The following is a 21,042-nucleotide window of genomic DNA, read 5'->3' on the forward strand; positions in this document are numbered from 1 at the left end:
AGGGTTTCCAGATCCACACACTTAATTCAGTTGCATTGATTTCCAGTTGAAGAATCCCTTAAACTTTCTAACAATATTTCAAATATAACCAAAATGTGATGCTACCGTCTATATATAAAAAATACGACTTTAATCCCAGTGTACAGTCCCCCCCCCCCTTTTTTTTTTAACCTTTCGCTGATGCTCAAATGTAAAATTGTTATTGTGTTAATTCGTTCATTTGTCATTAATATACACGTTCTGTAAACATTGGATTACCTCAGTTTAGACTGTTCCAGAATCTTCAGTCTTTCATAGCATTATCCACCTGTTTCAAGTATGGGTATAAAACTGGGTATCAAACTCCACTGATCTCTGACCTGTACATTTTTGTTTTGTTGATTGAATTGAATTGAAATCCCAGGAAATCCTCATTCTTGTAGTAATGAGTATTGTTGCTAACCCACAACATACTGCATGCTGTGCAACAGGACCAGGTATGTAGTTGGGAATTTGAATTTAGGTATGAGTCATGCACATTGCAAATCTCCTGAAATCCAGGCTTCTACTGCAGAACTTCATAATAATGCAAATGAGGGCTGATCTTCATAATGAGACCTCATGAATAAGTGGTATTTCCCCTCCAGTCACTACTGTCTCTGACCCGTGTCTCTGCCAGGACTGTCCCTTGTTCTGTGGAGCACTCACTGGCCTGCCCTGATGTCCACTGGCCGCAGCTGCCGTTCTCCTTCCGCCAGGAAGATCTGCATGGCCCGGAAAAGCAGGTGGACTCCCAGTTCACGCCGCTGTTTCAAAGGCCAAGTCGCCACAATCCCATAGTAGTCCCCCCGCTTCTGATTGGTCAGCATCTTTAGGCCTTTTGTCAAAAACAGATGGAGATTAGACAAGAGAAGAGAAATTATCATTAAAGTTATTACAGTATTAGGTGGATCAGCCCCAGGGTGTCTTATCTGCTGACAGTAAAAATGAATACTTTCTGGTTTTCGGTAAGTCTTTAAATTACATTTACCAAGGTTTTCTACACCCTACCCCATTTGAATAATAAATGCTTAGCATATAATTGGGAACCCAAAAACCTGCAGGACAAGCTTTCCTCACATACCAATGGCATCAACCATGCAGGCTTCTCGGGTGTAAGCTTCCACTGGGATGACGTTCTGGAAGCAGTGCAGGGAAATGACCCCCTGCCCAGCATTCCATACCTGCAGGATGTGCTGCACCTTGGAGCACAGTTTCTATTGAAAGAGACATGCTAATATTCAAAAGCAATAAGCAATTTCTTTTTTTTCTCAAAACTTGTCATCTTGTGAGGCAGACTTGCTGTTGAAAAGCAGCTCATGTATTGCTATTTTCAATGGGCTGGCACTATTCAAGAAGTACTATACAAAAAAAAAGTTAAATCAATGGTAACAAATTAAATCGATGATACATTAAGTAAAATACCACTGTAGAACCTACACATATGAACCCTTTGGGAACAGACGTGACTGAAATCATTAAACTAGTCTGATTTAGTCCGAAGAGGCTCCTCACCTTGGAAATTTTGTCTCCTCGGTAGTACTCCAGTGCTTCGTACAGGTGGCTGTACGGCCGAGATCTCTTGCCCTTGCCCACATAGAAAATGGCTCCAACAAAAGTTTGGAAACACTCTGCAGGGGTCATGGACTGACTGCGGTATGGTAAGTTCTTTGTGACTCTAATATAGAAGACAGGGTTTAAAATAAGACATGGTAATAAGAAAACATGTATAAGACAAGTAACACAAGGTATGATACTTTTTATACAATTATTTTGCTGTTGTGAACACATTCATTTCACTTGTTAGCAGGGAATTCTGGATTCTAGCTGACCTGGGGTCGAGGAGCAGATAGTTGAAGCTGGACTTGATGATGCCTTCACGCCACTTCCTATTTTGGTCTGGTTGGTCAAACTGCTGGCACAGTGCCATCTCCTCATCAAAGCAGTTAGGCAGAGCAAAACGGTCCAGAGCAGCAGCCAATTCCGTACTGTATCCTGTTGGGAATTATAAGGATGTTTCTTTTATTAAACTAATCATTTATAAATAGGAATTTTTTTATCAAAATTGTAAAACCAAACAAATAAACAAAAACACTGAAGCAGTTTGCCACACATGATATCCTGAGAGGTGTTGAACATCTTACCCGAGTTCTGATTGGCTGGCTGTTGGCTGTTGGGCTTCATCTGTAGGCGGTGCAGTCTCTGGATGTACACTGGACGAGTACGCCGATTGATGGGGCCTGGATCCTCCCCCAGCTCCTTCAGCCTGCACCTCAGCTCCTTGTCAGTTAGCCCCTTGGTATCTGGCAATACCTCTTCCTGACACAGATGGTTCTCCTTTCCGAGGCCAAGCATCGCAGAGCGCCAGTCATACAGCACAGTATCCTCACTACTGCTCGTATTGGAGCTGAGGCTGGTGTTGGCAGTGGGTGGCAAATGGCACTCGATCAGCTCATGGCCTTGTTCAACATCAGTATAAAGGTACTCAACAGGCTCGTCCACATCCACAATCAGGGGCCGTCCTCCTGGGGTGTACGAGAGGTTGGCCAGGGTCTGGGGCTTTTGGCATGCAGATAGCCTACTCATACTGTATCGTGGGGTACCTCCAGAGGCAGGGGTTGCTGGTGGTTCTTTCCGTGGCTCTGGAGAAGTATAATGGAGCTCTGACTGTGAGTCACTGGACTCAACATCATCAGTGATCCAGGATTCTTCCACATTTGGCCTCGGAGGACTCACTTGAGGAGGAACCAGATTCAATACCTCATTGGGCCCTTCCCCGTTCAAACTTGACTGATCATCCGTTAGGAATTCCTTCTCCTCTATAACATCATTACTGGGGCAAGATGGACTGGTCTCAACTTGACCGTCTCCAGAAGAGTTAGGCACACTTTCACCATTCCTGTCCTCCAGGATCACAGTGTCAGCTAAACTACCAGAGATAATAACTGTGTCAGCCATACTCCTAGAGATTATTAGGGTGTCTGCTTGGCTGTCACTCCGTTGTGAACTCTGGTGTCCATCAGCCCTCAGACTGCAGGTCTCACTCTCTTGGCTGCCCTGAATTTCGGCGTTTGCTGGAGCAGCCCCCAATCCATTTGATGAAAGATTTGGAGTGCAACGAAGTCCATCTGCCTGTCTGTCACATGTTCTGCCAGTGTTATTACGACGCAACCGGCGTGTTGGTGGAGACAAGGTCACATCAAACAGAGAGGAAGCGGACAGGGGTGTGTGTGGGCTGCCAGTGGTTCGTAGGGAGGAGCGGCTCATTCTGGAACGTGTCCTTCCTGTGACAAATGGGCTGGGTGTCAGTGGAAACTCTATCTCTTCCTTGGCCAGAGCCCCACTTGCTCTGGAAGAATGCATGAACTCCCCTGCATGCAGGTCCTCCTCCCTCTCAGATTGTGCCGCAGGGAATGTGTCTGAAAATGCCTTAACCAGACCTTTCTGCGGGTCTTCCCCAGTTTTGCTTAGGGGGGATTTAGCACACAGCTGCAAGTCGTTCATCATAGCAGGAAGCTCTGCCTCTGTCATGACCCCATTTGAAGGGTCTGAGCCCCACAGAATGGGGACATTTGGTAAGGCAGGATACCCATCGTTATGTGAATGACCCTTGCTTAACAAGTGCTCCTTTAGCTCTTCTCCAAGTACAGGATACAAACTCTCTGCGCCCAGTGATTTCAAAGGAAATGTAGGCTCTTGTGGTGCTGCCCTGCTTGATGGCAAAATAAAGGAGGCTGCCTCGGGAGGAGTGCCACATTTTCTAGATTCTGATCTCTTTTCTGCATCTTCTGTCGAAGGTGGGATGCACCTGTGATGGAGCGGTGGCTCTAGGGCACTGGTGTACTGGTCACTGTCACAGCTACTGTATTGACTAGCCCCACTGCTGCTACTGGAGCTGTGAGGCGGCTGGACAGGGTCAATCACCTTATCAAACTCCTCACCACCTCCCTCATCCATTTCGCCCCCCTCCATTAGCCAATGTCCCATTACAGTCTTATCCAAGTCAGGACTGGCACAATCAATATCTCGGGAGAATACAAAGACGTGATCAGGTGAGGTGACATCAATTCCCTGATGATGCTGCAAAGTAGCCGTACGCTCTGAATCCAGAAAGTTTGGGTAGGTTGAGAAGTCGACTGTTGTGTCAACCAAGGAGCTACTCTCTTGTTCCACTGGCTTCCTGGGAGAGTCGGCACTGAACACCGGAAAGTATTCATCCGTGTCCTTGAAGGTTACACTTTTTCGGCTGACAAGGCGTGAGTAACAGGGTGGGTCCTCATGGTGAGGGAACACACTGGACTGTCTTTGGATCGCAGAGATATCTAGGTCCTTAGAGGGCAACAAGCTGCAGTTAGGAAGTGCGACTCCCTCCTGAAGTATAGGCAAAGTCCCTGAGGGTGCTCTTGAACCTGCTGCGGACATCCGAGTGCTATAGAGAACTGAGGGAACACCCCAGTCCGAGTCCCTGTCCCATTCCAGGGTACGACGTAAATGTAGGTCAGTGATATCGGACAGCCCTGAGAATCTGGGCCTGTTGCTGGTTCCTGACAGGTTCAAACAGGAAGAACGCCGTGTGCTACTGAGTGGCCCCTCATTGAAGTCACTAAATCGGGAGTTCTCAGATGCAGAAGTGCTTTCTTCCATGCAAGAGCTGGAGGGTACGACCTTACTGCCATGGCCACGATAAAAGGCTGTGTGAAAAGTGAAAACATGCTTGTGTCACTTGAATAACAATTTTGAAAGTCACCATTTTTGGGAGGGAAGGAGCTGGAGGGGGTTACAACTGAGAATATCTTACAGTATTGGAATTGCGGCAGGTCTTCCTCCTCTGCTTCTGTACCATCCAAGGACTGGTATTCCTGCAGGAGCTGTGCACATTTGCTGTTCTCCTGTTGATTTGCCAAATCAACTGGTTGGTTCCCATCCTGACAAAGACAAATAGGCCAAGTTTGATAAATATCTTCCCCAAGTTACACTCTGAGAAAACAATGAATTGTTCATTAAACAGGAGCCAGTAAATAATATTAAAATAAGGATACTAGACAGGTATTTTACAGATGCTCAATAACACCACTGTAGTGGTAGGGTGGTGTGATATACCCAATATATCAGTACAATTTAATGTAAAATGTATATTGCCATATATAATTTAATGTTGTATGTTGTGGCAATGTAGTATAATGTGTAGTGGCAGTAGTGTAGTATAATGGGTAAGGAGCTGGTCTTATAACCTAAAGGGCACATGTTCGATTTCTGGGTAGGACACTGCCGTTGCACCCTTGAGTAAGGTAATTAACATGTATCGCTTCAGTATATATCCAACTGTATAAAAGGATGCAACGTAAAAGATGTGTAAGTCACTCTGGGTAAGAGCGTCTGCTAAATGCCTGTAATGTAATACTCAGTTCAGGCATCTCAGTGTCATACCACTCACAAATACTAGTACTATTATTAATGTGTGCAACTAATATTTTTCATCATCATGATGTTATTGGCCAAATATTTGATCAATTTTACTTAGACTGTGACATTCAATGAACATTCAAGGCAACAGACAAAGACTGTTCATTTAAAGTTTGAAGTCTGATTCAGCCCACTTTACGTTACTGCACATCAAATTTTTAAGAATTGTTCATTCAGTTCTGCAATTTATATCATTATTATCCTACTGGTCTTGCAATATTGTGATTTAAAAAAAAAATTTTTTTAGCAATTATCAGTCAAATCAGCATTGTGTTCAATCATTTGTGCTTATGCATCAATCAGTTCAGATAAGACTCCACAACAAATCATAAGGCGGTACATGGGATATACCCAACAGCTCAGGATTCAACAATTCACCAAAATACAAGTGTATCCTTTAAAAACACGATTGAAATATTTGGGGGAAAAACACCAGACTAGAAAAGTGACTATCAATACACATATACATATTAACACTAGCTCACAACATGATAGCAATGGACAAAAGATATGCTACTATGGTGATGTACATTTAGTCTTTTTTCCAAGGCATCCTCAGAAATCTTCCTTTCTAAAAAAAATAAGTCACCTTCTCACCTGGTCTTTTAAGCTGGGGTCTCCTCCATTCTGCAGAAGCAGCTTGAGGTTCTGGTAGCAGCCCCATAGTGCAGCAACGTGCAAGGGTGTCAGATCCTCTACCGACCTGGACAGAAAAAAAACATTTTGGTATGCATGCTATTATGTTCACGTGTTCATTTTAAGGTTGACATCTGCCCCTTAGCAGACCATCAAGAAAAACATATAAACACGTTAACTCAAGCTTATTGGAGGTTGCACAATAATATGCTTGTGAGACTTACCTCACATTAGGGTCAGCCCCATGCTGTAGAAGAAGCTTTAGGCAACGAATTCGCTTCTCTGTCTCTATGCCAACAGCTAAATGCACCGCCGCGACACCTTTGCGAAGTATCAAGTTTGGATTTGCGCCTCGCGAAAGAAGATTTTCCACAGCCCTTAACAGGAAAAAACATTACAATGATGACTCTTTTGTAGCTCGCAACAAACGTAAGATCAACATGAATGCCTCGTCTAAACACAATCCGTTTAGGTGCGCACTTAAAAAAAAAAAAATCATAAACTTCCAATGCGCCACTTAGCAAGTTAGAAGCTTCAAAGCAAAACAATAGACTTTGCTGAAATTCTGACAAGATGAACATTCATAGGAACGCAAAACATCAACACAAAGTTAGCGCCTGCTAACTGTGTTCAGCCTAGTTAAAAGTCAAATTATGCACTGATAGAATGTAGCAGTTTCGATAGCAATATGCAGCCTGAATTTAAGATTATATTACCTCGGTTCTCCATCTCTGACAGCTTGGCTCAGTTGTGTCGCTAGATTCTTCCTGTTAGAATGCATAGCCCTGATGCCGACTAGATCGCAAATTAATTTGTAGTTGGCTAGTATTGCTTCACACGCCACGTTCTCACTGTACAGCCCATGTTGAAATACTCCAACTATCTAGTTATAGCTGGCGAAAATTGAGCAAGGAATTCATGAGAAATTAAATGAAATGTTACTACTCAAGTATTCCTGTGTTGACCATTGTGCAATTCATTATTCTTTTAATTCAAATTCCCTCCAAGTTTACGAACCGCCTCTTCCGGCGGAGATATCCCGCCCACACGCGAAACGTAACTACTAGTCATAGAACTTAAATTTGTCAATCAAACCCTTCAGTTTGGGAGCGCCAATCATGTGTTCGCGCAACGTCATAGAATATTAACTTCCTTTTCTCTTATTTGAAAACAATGGCTGATTGGGGTGAAGGAATAACATTCGACGTAAACACGGTAGTACCTGTCCGAAAAATATTAGCTATTCACAATACACGTTTTGATTTCTCTATATAGGGAAAAATGTTTACCATCTTTCCGGTTGACATGAAATGCAATTAATTGCATAAACATTCATGAAAGCAAGCAGCACATACTTCCCCTCGGGCGGCCACGAGGTGCAACCTCAAAATGGCAGACCTGCCGTGAATGGTGTAGTTCTTAAGACATCACTAAATTCCGACTTATCTGGTGCAATAAAACCAAAGAGATCAACATTCATAAGTAAATCATTTATTGTATTATGTTGTATAAAATTTCCTCCAAAGTAAATGTTATAACAAATATGGAAGAAAGACAAACAAACACTTTTGGCATGCACCCGACCCCAGTTCCCACCCCTATTAGTTCTCATTTTAATGATAAAGTTTAGGTTTCTTTTTAAGATTTCAAATTAAACTCTTATCTGCAACTCCAATGTGGCTCAAGTAAATCAGCTGATGCTTCACATTGCACAGGACCTGTGCATTTCATAGTATCTGAATTGCATTTCACTTACAGTAATACAAAAAATAATGATTCAACACATTTTCTGGCGCATTTTACCCTCATTAGATTTTTTATAAGGGCTATGCATGGTTAGCTGGTTTCTCAAGCTGAAAAGCTTCAGTAAAATTCACTTGCATTTAGATAAACCTGAAAATCAATTTGGCAGTGTAATGTACCAATTCAATCAGTGCATGAAACAATGGCATAACCATTTATAAAGCTTATTAAAAATTTTCAGTGACAAACCGAGTGTGGTAGCCTTTTGGTTCTATACACATCACAAATTATGTATAGATGTCACAGTTTCCTACACATTCAGAATTTCAATCCTATACAATGCCCATGTGTAGCAACAAAGCATAATTAAATTTCTTGTCTTGGGGAGTTTTCCCCCATTTTCAGCACTTGTTACAGCATATACAACAAAGGTATTCTGCTAATTGTGTCACACGTTTGCAGAACTCCCAAAATGCTGCAACAAAACCTTTCCAAGACAAATGTTCACTTCTCAACAGAAGGCGCTCTTTTGTGACCTAAACTTTACCATCTTTAGAGAACAATTTGCAAAAATACTCACATTTATGTAAACACATTTTGATATACCATAATTCTATTAAAGTCATTTAAGAATGCAAAGCACTGCATTTGAAGACATACAAAAAAAGAAAGAAATTCTGTTTCCCAGCCCAATGTTGGAATTATGAAGAAAAAGAAAGCTGCACTGCATTCATTTTAAGGTTAAGGTTTTGCTACCTGCAATAAACAAGTTCAATTATGCATCCAATTTGTAAAGTTAAAATGAATGGTCCTGTTCACCCATTTAAGTCAGTTGCAGCCTCATTAGGATACTATATACTGTGGAAACAAAATCCCCAGTTTCTTTCAATTTTCAAGCCCTGAGGTCTTATCCTAAAAGGTCTTGTTTATTGCAAGCAGGATCCAAGGCCCATGACATACTGGTGCAGCTGTTTGACAATCATATACCATTTTCTTTGGACAATGAAAAAATACAACCATGCTGCAACCCCAGTTATCTACCATGATGATGCCATTATAATTGTATGTGAAAATATTAGCCTTCATTAAAGGTCCTTTATTCAAACTCTAGGCACAACCATACATTCATAGATGCAAACCTAAAAAAAAGTATTAAATAACCCTGGATCTTATTTTCAGGAACGTACTACTGAAAATTACAGCCAGATGTTCATGTTTTTGTCCATTTTCAAAAAAAAAATATTCTGTGCATAACTGCTTGTCTGAGAAACACAATTTTACATTTACAAAGATATAAATTCATGATTAATTAGAACAGAGAACATACAAATGTTAGCATAAACAGGGTGGAAAGATGCATTTACTGGGGATCTCCTCCCTAAAATATGTCAAGCTAAGTTAAAATGTTGCAATAGTCAAAGCAAATCTAATTCCATACTATGTACTTCATGAGTCGTTTATAACACTGGCCTATTCAACTGGATTAAAAACAACCAACCCAACAATGCATTTTATAGAGGAGGCTTATGTGCCATTAACATAGATCCGAATGGCCTTTTTAGACTTTCTACCAGCACGTGGGATGAAAAACGCAAGATGTGTTGCACACTAATCAGAGCAAATTAGGACTCTTAGTCAGGTTAACATTCTTGTAAAATATAAAAAGCATTAATTATACCCATGCACTTAATTCTGCATTGATTAATAATTCAATGTTTAAGTGGGATCTTTGGCATTAAGCCATGTTATCACATTTATAGCAGTATCTTTTTTCTGATATATACCACTGTAGCCAATATGAAGCACTGCCTCAACATATGCGGTTGGCATTTTAGATGCTTTAGATTTTTATATTAAAAAAGCATTTTAACACTGCATTTTAACATTTTAGAAAATGTTAAATGTTTTGTTAAAAAAAGCATCTTAACATTCTGCTTTAGAACAGAAAGTGTAATTTCAGTCTTAAATGTTACATTTGGAGTGCTGATATAACAATTACAGGTTGATCAAATCTACATATTCAAGTCTGCGTTATGGTTGCATTTGAATCGCTGAATGAATGTAAATATGGAACCTGAACAAAATATATATTTTAGTTAAAATTTCAGCCAATCAACCATACACAGACTGCCTACTGATGATTCCACCCTGTTTAGATGAGCAAAGCCAAACTAATAAGACACTACATTGAGCTTCTATGTAATGGCTGTCAGTTAAAGTCCGCAAAGTTTAAAGAACTAAAATAAAAATTAAAAAACATATCCCTAAGCCACCGTTTAAACTGCCCAGTGCTTTCATCTGCTCCAGATATGACCACATCCTTTAAGAAAGGAAACTGACAAGAACTGGAATGTTGTGAACTTAAAAACCCCACAAATGACCAAAATTTCCCCCTGAAATGTGACTTTTAACTGAAGGGGGAAAAAAATAAGCATTTTACAGCTGTGCTGTCAGCATCTGCTATATCCAGACTGCCTAGAGGCAAACTGCCTTGCAATGCAGTGTTAGAATGCTTGACATATTTGAGACACTATGTGGAAGTATGCCTTCATTATAGAAAGACATTTACAATAAAAATGGCCTCAAGGACAACCCGATTGCATAAGTCCTCCAACTGTAAGCCTAGGAGAAAATATTTAACACCACAAATTTTGCAGTGCTTTTCAACGGTGTCAGTCGCAGGGGTCCTCTGAATGGGCCCGGTCCTGTGTAGAAGGCAAGCTCAACGGTTTCATTCACTCTGTCCAGCTTTCCTTCAGATGTCCCAGAAGTCACTTCTGTCTAATTAACGTTTGATTGGTTAGAAATGACAGCTGAATGCAGTGCCTAGAGGTAAACTAATTCCTTCAGGGGGGTGGGGTTAAATCTGGCTAAAATCTTTTAAATTTAAGCATAGCTACCATTCACAATTAAAAGACTGTTAAAAACAAGTCCACTCAAAAAGCTGGGCAGATTAATTTGCTTTGGAAGAAAAAGGATTTTAAAATATCCCCAAAACTGAATAAAATGTTGAAATGTACAAAAATATTTAGGTGGCTCTCGAGGTGGGGGGAGGGCAATTGTAGAAAAACAATGCTGAAGATCTGCTTTCACATGATTGAACATTCTCTGGATGATGTTTTTGGATCTCCCTGAAATAAGAAAAAGCATAGTATTTGCACACAGCCACAAAAGCATTACTCTTCAAGGCATAAAGGCATTTTAACAATGTGGCGTAAGAGGTGAATAATCCTTGTAAACATGAAAAGTACCTAATCAAGAAAAATTAACAGGTCATTAAAACTCGGGGGTTGCAATTGTGGTTGGAACAAGATCCAGCATACACAGAGGAGCCCAAGGACCGAGTTTTAAAATCACTCATTTAAGTGTTAAACAGCACAACCAATTAATCAAAACGCACTATTTGAGAAAGTAAGATGGGAGACAAAAACATTCACGCAAGACCTTTAAGTACAAGAGTTAAACATTTTCAAATGGCATGAGAACCCGAACAGCAGGCAGGCCAACTTAGGGAAGTCTGCGCATCAAAAGGAGGCTTTACCTGCTGATGGAAAAGATCTTCCTCCCCAAAGTCTGCATCCTCATCATCTCCATTCTCCACATCCACCATGGTTTTACTCACAAACCTCTTGGCCACTTCCTGGAACAGTGCAAAAACAGCCACCATTGACCAGAGGTTCTCAATTTCCTGCTTCCAGTATGTTCCACCTGAAGCCACATGCTGGAGAACATTCCCCCAAGAACAGGAACACCAGCACTGTGCTCAGCTATATTGCCCTGGCTTTCTTAAAAGTTGGCTCTGCATTGGTAGGGACTTGCCTCTCCATCAGAGTTGACCAGGTATGTGAGGATGTCATCTCCTGTGCCCCAGGAACTCTGACTTTTCCACAGCAGGTCTGTGGGGGGACTGTGGGACACTCCAGCATCTGCACTCCAGACCTGGGGGAAAAAAAAAGTGGTGGGGGGGGGGTGGGAGTTGAGAGTATGCAAGTCTATATGTATGCATACATGTAAACACACACATACACAAACACTGTATACTGTACATATCAGTATGCTATATAAAGGCAGTAGTCTCACAAAATGTGGAGGGAACAACAGTGCCGGTTTAATAATTACAGCAGTAGGACAATGCTGTTCGATATTGGAGCAATACACATTTGTATGAACTGCTATTGATGATATCAGTATTAGATAACATATCATACTTAGCCAATAAATACTGCAACACATCCAGAGGCTTTGTACAACAAATAAACGTGCAAATTGGGGCAAATAACAGGATGCATAAATCATGTACAGAAATAGAATTTCATTCACACTAAGTGCGTTTGCTTACTGTGACAGTCTGGCCAGCCTTCAGGACATATTTAGGACTGAACTTATAGGTCACTTCTTCTCCTTCTCCAATCTGCCTCTTCAGTCTCCAGTTGCCCAGTGGCTGATCCTGCATCCATAAATAAACAAAAAAAATAAATAAATAAAAATGACATAATCAAGGTCAATGGAAGCAGGGAACATAAAAACACTGAGGTACAAAGTAGTTCATTTTCCTGCATATTTTCTTAAATCAAACTGGCATCCTAATTACACCCTAAGGCCCTGTTACTTTAGCAATGGGTCTCTGCTATGAAAACAGAATGCACGTCTGCACTTTCAGCAACCGCACTCGTCCCAGGAGCGATGCCGATGCCGCACCTTCTCAGAGTCGTTCTTCAGGGTCACAGACTTTCCCTCCAGGTCGATCTCCTCGATGGTGATGCTGCCGGTGGCCTCCGCCTCCTGGCTGATCTGGATCTTTGGGAGACTGATGGCCGCCGCCTCCACCTCCACGCGCTTCCTCTTGCTGCGCGAGGAGCGCAATGAGCTGCTGCTGGCAGAGGCACGGGATACAGTAACGCGGGAGGGGCTGGGGCTCAGCTTCAACCTGAGAGAAGGGAGGAGAGGGGGCATGTCAGTCTTCACCATTCTGCAACCTGTATGACGGACTCAACTGTGTCCATCTCTACAGATCTAATGAATCTCTATGAAGACAAACTAGCAGATGGCTTACTCAGAAACTTGTATGATGACACCATTCAACAATACGTGAAATCGGACACGGAGATAATAAAAAGGAAAGAAAATATCTGTGGCAAACAGGTTGGTCTATATGCCTGCTGCCAACATCTTCTCTGAGTCTGACCTAATTAATTATTTTGTCACTGTTCAATGATGAAGCTGCATGAGCTCAATCATCACCTTTGGTCACACACCCAAGCAAATTTCATCAAAATAGTAATATGGACTCAGTGGTGTTTTTCAAAACTTGCCTTTTATAATATACTGAAGTCAGTAAAATATTCCTGCCACAAGGTTTTAAAGCGTGTGATAACACCAATTGGGCTGATACACTATGTTGAATTATATGCATCTTCTTTACCACTGCAATTGTGTGATCAGTGCAGACTGCAAAATTGTCTCAACAGGACAAATTCTCAATGTGACAAGGGAACAAAAGACTCGTGACAAGACTGTCAGGCTGACATCGTGCCAATCTGTGTTGAGAGTAAATCACAGATGTTACAAGACCAGGACATTCCAAGCACACAAACAGGTGCTCGTTTCCATGTCATACCACTGAGACATTACACCTACTCCACAGGACGATGTGAAAATTTGTACTGTACCCAGAAATGAAACACATAAATATACATTTAAACAAGACTGAACAAGTACAGTGCATGTGCAGGAATTTGAAAACGCTGACACACACCATAAGGAATGTGTGCTATTCTAACAGGTGGACCTGCTAGAAAATGGCATTTTCACATGCATTAACCTGACAGCTACCGAAAATTGCACAACTGTCAACCGCCTCGGTTTGGTGAGAGGTGACTGATCCTCACTGACTGCGAGTATGCAGTATGCAGACCCTCCCTCACCTGTCCTCCTCCCCCTCCAGCAGCTTCCTGTAGGCATTGATCTCCATGTCCAGGGCCAGCTTGACATCCAGCAGCTCCTGGTACTCGTTCAGCTGCTGCTGCATGCAGTCCCTCATCTCGGCCATCTCGCGGTCCTTGGCGTCCAGCTGCCGGCGGTACTTATCCCGGTCGCTGGCCAGCAGGTCCTCCAGCTCGCGGATGCGCTCCTCCGCTGCGGCGGCCTGCAGGCACATAAATGCAAGGAAACGGAGGCTTAGATGCCACACACAACAAAGAGGCCATGAAGGGCAGCTTATTCAGAACAGTAAAACGATTTACTTTGCACATTGTCTTTAGTGGTGAGGGCTAGCTAGTGGAATTTATACATACATAAAATACAGGAAACAAGTCAACATCCTTGCTTACATGAACCCGAATGTAAGAGCTTGGCAGTTATATAAAGGTATGGTGCAGTATACAAACACAATTTGTCATTTCAGATGTTCTTAGTCAAAACGACTTACAAAAGAACATTTCACACTGTGAGCAAACACCTCCAGAGCCACAGACAGGAAGAAAGCACTCAAACCCCGGAGGGGCGCACCTGTTTCTGCAGGGCGGACAGCTGGTAGCCCAGGCTCTCGATCCGCACGTGGGCCTCCCGGAGCTCCTCCCGCGTGGTGCTCACAGCCTTGTCATTCAGGTCCGACGACACCTTCGCATTGTCCAGCTGGGGAGAGCAGGGAGGTACAGGAACAGCATTATACATGTGTGAGATTCACTCCTCTGCATGGAATTAATGCCAATATGTATACACAATCACAAGGAACACCACCTTGTGCACAGTCTAAGCATGAGATTACAGCAGTTACAAATGACTATGCAAAGCGCTTTTATCTAACTTCTGTTATAGCTTGAGATATGGATATGTCAGAGACACAATAAAATGTTTGGTGTAATTTAAAGCCTGAAATTAACTTTCTTAGGCTTACATGGTTACAATTCCTATCTCTGATATGTGGAAGACATTACAATAAATTCTTCCCGTTTCTGTTTGTTATTGTCAAGAAACAGTGGGCAGAAGTTTGTTTGTGTTTGTGTGTGTTTGTGTGTGTGTGTGTGTGTGTGTGTGTGTGTGCACGTTCAAATCTATTAATTGTATGTACCTTTACCTGTTTCTAGGAACAGTACAAATTAAAAGCCTTCTCCTGGCTGTTAGCAGTACCTTAGCCTTGAAGGTACGCTCCAGCTCCTCCTTGTAGATGGAGACCTGCTCGTCATGCTGTCTGCGCAGGTCCTGCAGTGCCTGCGCCAGCTTGAACTCGTAGTCCTGCTGCATCCCGCTGTCCACCTCCACCATGCGCTTCTCCTTGTGACGGCGGGTCTCGCGTACCTCCTGTGGAGGGACCCACGGTGTCGCCGAGAATTAGTAACTCAATAACACCCATAAGGACCAGAAAGGCTAATCCACCCCCCATCTGAATGCTGCCTTTCAAAATCGCGAAAGTAATAGCCAAGTGCACTGCTTATCCAATTAATCTGACATCAATAATACACATTAAAGGGGTTGATTAACATACAGTAATGCAGTATTAAAATACAATATCTGTGCTTCACTGGAGCCCTGAGTGGGATTTTTTTTTTCTGGCACAGAACAGTTCCGACTGTGACCACAACATACTTTTTCCTGTCCTGTGCTTACCTGCAATAGCCATCTGGGCTCAGCATTAAACTACAGAGCTAATTCCTCTTAAAATCCCAGTTAACACAGCCACTTCTTTTCACAATGTAAACATTGCCCAGAAAGGGTGTACTGCCATTCATTATATAACAAGGGAATTTTCACAACACGTGGAATTACACTGTTAAGAGTACATCAACAGCAAAATATTTTTAAAGGCTGATTTGTGTTAGTTTGACAAACATCTGTCTAATACAAAATGGGGCATATGCTAAATAATTGTTGCTAAAGAACACAACATTAGTTGCACAATCTAATTATAAGTAAGCTAATACCTGAATAGTGCGGCATTTTCATGTATTTTCCTCAACCAGCTCAACCTCAATCCAAAACTGTCCCCTAACTTGTACGACTTCAATTCCTCAGCATTAATCTAATGGTACCACACCATCCTACACTCACCTCTCACAACACAAAATGAACAAGAAAAAAAAAAAGTATTTAATATTCTCACACTTCTACATTGCACATGTTCCAGTTATGTCACACAATGGCCAGCACTCTCAACCTCAAAACCATCACATGCTACGGTCACCTGATTCCAGGAGACTCGCCACAAATTAAGACACAAACCTCCTCAAACATGCTTTTCCTGAACTGAAGATCCTCGGACAGGCTCTGACAGCGGTTCTCCAGGTCCACTCTCATCAGAGTCTCCGCCTCCAGCTGCTTCTTAGCAACCGCATGCGCATCCTCAGCCTGTCAAAACATGTGACATCAATACAGCCATTGATAAACATACAAACTGAGTCACGTTTCACCAATCATAAATAACCGGGCTCGTGTGTGAAAGCTCCCCACTAGAGGGGTGTGCTGAAACACTGATGCATCAATGCATCGCAACGCAAATGTTACAATACAACCGCATTGATGTGACTTGTATGAATCGATTCGCATGCCGATATATCGCAAACTTTCATTTAGGCAGACTTACGTACTGAAGTTAAAAAAACGTGTTAACTTTAAATGTTACACTGTTTGTTATTTCAATTATCTCTTGAATGTCGGTTCGGTGGGGAGGAGTGTGGGGGGATGTAAAATCTAACGGGCACATTCACATCACAGATAATCATGTCGCGATTTATTGTCATTAACTATATCATATTTTTATAAATTAAGATAAATCATATTGCATCATATCATTCACAGCATCTCTACCGTGTCATAATCAAGTTGTATAGTAACACCACCACTGATGAATACTCTTGCTTTAAAAATTAAAAATAAAACTCGTAACGGTATACACCCAGTATCCAATTCTTACCATGGCCATGAATTTACTATACTGTTCTTTATCTACCCTATAAATCTTTCCAATGCCGCACACCCACAAATTCAGAGAAGGAGGCCCGATTAAAAAAGCAGCCCATACCTTAGCGAGCTGGGCCTTAAGGTCAGCCAGTTCGGCCTCCAGGGCTCCATTCTCGCTCAGCGCGGTGTTGAGTGCGGCCTCGCTTTTGTTGTACAGAGCCTCCAGCTCCTTAATGCGAGCCTGGGCAACGGCCAGGTCCCCATCTTTCTTCTTAAAGCTGGAGAGTTAAAGCAGAGTAAGAGAAGTGTGTCCTTGACTGATTGCATCACAGATTTAAAAAAAGAAAAAAAAAACACCCATCAAGGCAAGTGTTACAAAGACCTGAAGCACATTTACAGTTTATAAGAACCACCGTCACCTGATTTATTCGTGAAATGACTACAGCAAAGACGGAGGTGCTCCAATTAGTCAGAAGATGTGATTCAACACAAGCCCTTTGCATGTCACCAGCCTCACCACATCCTCCAACCAACTTCCAACCATGCACCCACACAACCTGACAAACATTACAGACAATGCACTACAAATGTCTTTCTTTTTTTTTTTTAACGATAAAAAATACCATGGATATGGCACAAACGCATGGATACAACATGAGGATGTTTATTTTTGATGCATTGACTTTACTACAGCAACCATACATCTAAAATGCAGCACTTCAAGCCACACTTCCTGTCTGCAGAGGTTCCTAAGCAACAAAGTAAACAGTGGTAAACACAGTCAAGCTTTTCCCTCCAATTCATTTTATCACTGTACTCCATGTTATACTTTCAAAGCATTGTCACACATTCTGTTTAATTCAGTCCACAAGTGCTTTGCCTCCAGCCACAAGTTCAATTTGAAATCTGAATGTCATTCAACACTTCCATTTACACCACCATCAGGAAGAATGAAGAACAGTATAAAATAAATAAAATAAAAAAAACCCTACACCACACTCAGATTCAAAGAAATTCACATCACAAGTTTCAAACTGACTTCATATTCAGGGTGCATTACTTTCAACACCAAAGAATGTGACACTCTGAGAACACTCTGACCCTCGCAGACTAAATTTATGCATTCCACAAATTGGAATTCCAAGTCTCTCCCTCATGACTTCCGTCAATGAGTCCGGTGTGTAAAACTTGGGAGAGACATACGGACTGCACTCTTCCACAATAACAGAGCAATCCATATTCATATTCAAAACCAGAACCATTTTTACATGGTTACAATCACAATATAAAAATAATACAGAAATGTATTATGGCATATCATAAAATTCAATATAAATAAACATTAAATTCATCAAATTTGTTAATATTTGGTTATTTACACTGCATGCAAAAAATGTTAGAAGTTACAAATGCTAGATTATACAATTGTAAACAATCTATGCAAGTAGACATAGACCATGATTTCATAAACTATAAAAACACTGTACTGTATGCATGCATCACTGTGCCCTTTATCCTGCACAAGTTATATTAGTTTCTCGTGAACGGAAATGGCCACCGTGTTGATTTCAGCCCTCATTCCATGGGCAGAAGGGGGTAAAATGGGGATCAAAAATGGACCATTTCAAAAGCCAAGCCTGCAGCTCCAGATGAAGACATTACTCACTTCCTTTTGGCCTCCTCCAACTCAGCATTGGCCTTTCCATGGTCAATCTGCAGCCTGGCTCTCTCCCGTGCAGTCTCATCTAGGATGCGACGAGCATCCGCCAACTCAGACTCGTACAAGGCTTTAATCCCAGTCACCTGGAGGGAGGGGACAGAGCACCAATCAGTTAACTGTCATGTCTAGTCATTTGCACCACATGTCCCTCTCGTTCGGTCAATTTGCTGCAAGGTTAAATTTCCTCACATTAATAAAATGCCCTCTAAAACATAAAAAAATAATAACAACAACCTTTTGATTCAGATACAAAGAAATTAAATGGGAACTCTGGTGAAATTAAACTTAATAAATGTGGATGTGTTCGAAAAAGATAATAATCCAGTATAAGCTGCAGCTGAAACACCAGCATGCAGCCATGTAGAGACTTTCTAAGCATGACGGCTTTCATATACTGACAATGTGACATCAATCCAAAACAATATCATACATCTGGTGCATTTAAATCAAATGGAGATCTCAGCAGAGAAATTATAGACTGGCGAGTTTGAGACAAAGGTTTGGTCAAAGGAAACAAATACTACTATTGCTTTGATGCACAGGAGTTCGATCAACAGTCCAAAATTCAAATTTTGAATAATGCCGCCCCCTTCTCGGGCAATGCGCCTCTCCCCGTCTGCTCACCATTAACTAAGGCCAACCCTCTCCACCACTGGAAAGTGGGCTGGGTCTCTCTCTGGCCTCCGTTTTCACAGTCAGTGGTGAATCCCAAGTATCCCAGACTCGGGAGACCAGATTTAAAAGTGAAAGCTTCAGTTCCCATCAATCGCGATTTGTTTCCATTGCATTTTCTCTACACTGTGCAGCAACGTAAAACTCCCGCAAGGAATTTACGCCACCGCCTAAACAATTAGGAAGCAATAAGCTAAGCTCACCCAATCTTTGATTACTTTTATTAAAATATATTCCATTATTATTATTAATAATAATAATAATAATAATAATAATAAATATAATAACGTAAGTAAATAATATCAGGTAAGTTACGTTAGTCCAGCAAGCAGGGCATCTGGTTACCAGACAAGCGACAACAGAGTTTTCCGCAGAGCTGGAATTGATATACGGAAGTTAAAAGTTCTTAAATTAAAATTAAGGAGACACTATCAATATGTAAACAAACAAACATTGACCTTTTGTATTTGGATTTAAAACACCAATAGCTAATTTCCTTTTAAAACAATTTAATTATAACTGCACTGTTATACTGTAACGCTACGTTAGTTTGACATCTGGTTACAATGAACACCACATGCGGCATGAAAACCAACGAAATAAGATATGTTAACTAAGCTTGGGTACTAATAACTAGTATCAGGAAAATTAATAACGCCATCAATACTGTTCCATAAATAAGCTTGGAAAAACATAAGGAAAGCAAAAACGTTAACATCACCCAACAATAAAATCCGACTTGTTTTCAAACAACAGTAGAAATTAAGATGTTGGCTACCCAGTTTGCTAGCAATACAATGAACAGTAAAATGCCTGACGAAGTGCCGACTATCATCGCCCAACGATGCCGCGCAATTTCGAACAGCGTTCATGAGTGTCGTGTTAAGGGTAACGCAAGCCGGCCATGATATAAAACTTACCGTCGCTTTGGTAGTGCTAACTCCCGACACGTTTAACGGCTAATAAGCTACATAGCTAGTATATCGCAAACTACGATTAGCGAAATACATTACCTGCCTATTAGTACCGTTAGCGAGCGAGCAACGCGGTATAACGCACGGCCCCAGCAAAGGGAAGCAATGAGCTAACCAAGCACAGCAGCTAACGTAATCAAGTCGAAAGTGTTACGAAAAGCTACAGCTAGCCAGTTTAAAAGTTAGCCAGTAACGCCAGGCGAAATATGGGGCTAGCTAACATCCAGACATAAATAAGCTTGAATCCAAGTAATAGATGACACCAACTGACGGAAGCTGGCTAACGTATCTTAGCTGAACTAGCTGCATAACGGCTAGCGCGAACAAACTCGCAGCAAGGTCAGAGCATGTGAATTAGCCAGCTAACAAAAAGTACCGCTAGCAAGGTAATACCAGCGAAATTACCTCCCGGGTCGTGACCTCTTCCTTCTCGGAGACTTTCACCATAAGACGGTCATTTTCCAATTCCAGCGATCGTACACGGTCGATATAAACAGCCAACCTATCGTTTAAATGGCTTAGTTCCTCCTTCTCTTGCAGGCGCGAGATACGCGTCGGGGAGAGCGGGGTGGTCGCGGCCGCCCGAGCACTCCCGGTGGCTGAGCGGCTGGGTGTTGCAGTCGCCATCACAATTTTGTACTTAATTTTAAGTATAAATCACGACTTTGCTTCCAACTAAGCAAATAAAGCTGTTTATCTGCTAAATGTACGTTTTAACGTGAAAAGCAGTATGACTTCTTAAAATCTTAATTCATTCGTTAGCCGCCTGCTCAACATAGGGAACCTAAACTCCGCCCGCGCTGTGTAAATTCCGTCTACTACATTTGAAAGAGCTTGCCAAAGCAAGATGGCCGTTAATCACGCCTTCCGCGCCAAAACGCGCTGCCCACATTCTCTGGTAGTTGTAGTCCTCTCACAATT

The 21,042-nt window shown here is 41.8% G+C and overlaps 2 protein-coding genes across 3 annotated transcripts; both read right to left on the reverse strand.

The window, feature by feature from the left end:
* Positions 1 to 165: 165 nt before the first annotated feature.
* On the reverse strand, positions 166 to 7,177 carry ankle1 (ankyrin repeat and LEM domain containing 1). Of its 2 annotated transcripts, none has more exons than XM_035415622.1 (9): positions 6,834 to 7,177; positions 6,342 to 6,494; positions 6,079 to 6,184; positions 4,817 to 4,943; positions 2,163 to 4,709; positions 1,851 to 2,013; positions 1,534 to 1,696; positions 1,103 to 1,220; positions 166 to 856 (listed from the first exon to the last, which is right to left on the reverse strand). In XM_035415622.1, exons 1-9 carry the CDS (start codon positions 6,896 to 6,898, stop codon positions 684 to 686), a joined length of 3,615 nt encoding a protein of 1,204 aa, XP_035271513.1. In that variant the 5' UTR covers positions 6,899 to 7,177; the 3' UTR covers positions 166 to 683. The 2 variants fall into 2 exon arrangements, with proteins under 2 accessions (XP_035271513.1, XP_035271512.1); XM_035415621.1 differs by having other exon boundaries at positions 1,103 to 1,235; positions 6,834 to 7,176.
* A 677-nt stretch (positions 7,178 to 7,854) lies between these two features.
* lmnb2 (lamin B2) lies at positions 7,855 to 20,960 on the reverse strand. The gene is made up of 12 exons (XM_035412768.1): positions 20,527 to 20,960; positions 18,422 to 18,558; positions 16,877 to 17,033; positions 16,078 to 16,203; positions 14,989 to 15,159; positions 14,368 to 14,493; positions 13,785 to 14,005; positions 12,559 to 12,787; positions 12,200 to 12,307; positions 11,680 to 11,799; positions 11,402 to 11,500; positions 7,855 to 10,991 (listed from the first exon to the last, which is right to left on the reverse strand). Exons 1-12 carry the CDS (start codon positions 20,746 to 20,748, stop codon positions 10,950 to 10,952), a joined length of 1,758 nt encoding a protein of 585 aa, XP_035268659.1. The 5' UTR covers positions 20,749 to 20,960; the 3' UTR covers positions 7,855 to 10,949.
* Positions 20,961 to 21,042: the final 82 nt, after the last annotated feature.

The sequence above is a fragment of the Anguilla anguilla genome, chromosome 4 (genome assembly GCF_013347855.1).
Source record: "Anguilla anguilla isolate fAngAng1 chromosome 4, fAngAng1.pri, whole genome shotgun sequence".
Lineage (NCBI taxonomy): Eukaryota > Metazoa > Chordata > Actinopteri > Anguilliformes > Anguillidae > Anguilla > Anguilla anguilla.

Coding starts and splice junctions, on each gene's coding strand:
- ankle1 (XM_035415621.1), bottom strand. CDS start 6,898: ATGCATTCTAACAGGAAGAATCTAGCGACACAACTGAGCCAAGCTGTC. Junction 6,185..6,341: donor GGGGCTGACCCTAATGTGAG/GTAAGTCTCACA, acceptor TTTTCTGTCCAG/GTCGGTAGAGGATCTGACAC. Junction 1,236..1,533: donor GAGGAGACAAAATTTCCAAG/GTGAGGAGCCTC, acceptor CTCTTTCAATAG/AAACTGTGCTCCAAGGTGCA.
- lmnb2 (XM_035412768.1), bottom strand. CDS start 20,748: ATGGCGACTGCAACACCCAGCCGCTCAGCCACCGGGAGTGCTCGGGCG. Junction 18,559..20,526: donor AAGAGGTCACGACCCGGGAG/GTAATTTCGCTG, acceptor CCCTCCCTCCAG/GTGACTGGGATTAAAGCCTT. Junction 14,006..14,367: donor TGTCCGCCCTGCAGAAACAG/GTGCGCCCCTCC, acceptor ATGTGCCTGCAG/GCCGCCGCAGCGGAGGAGCG.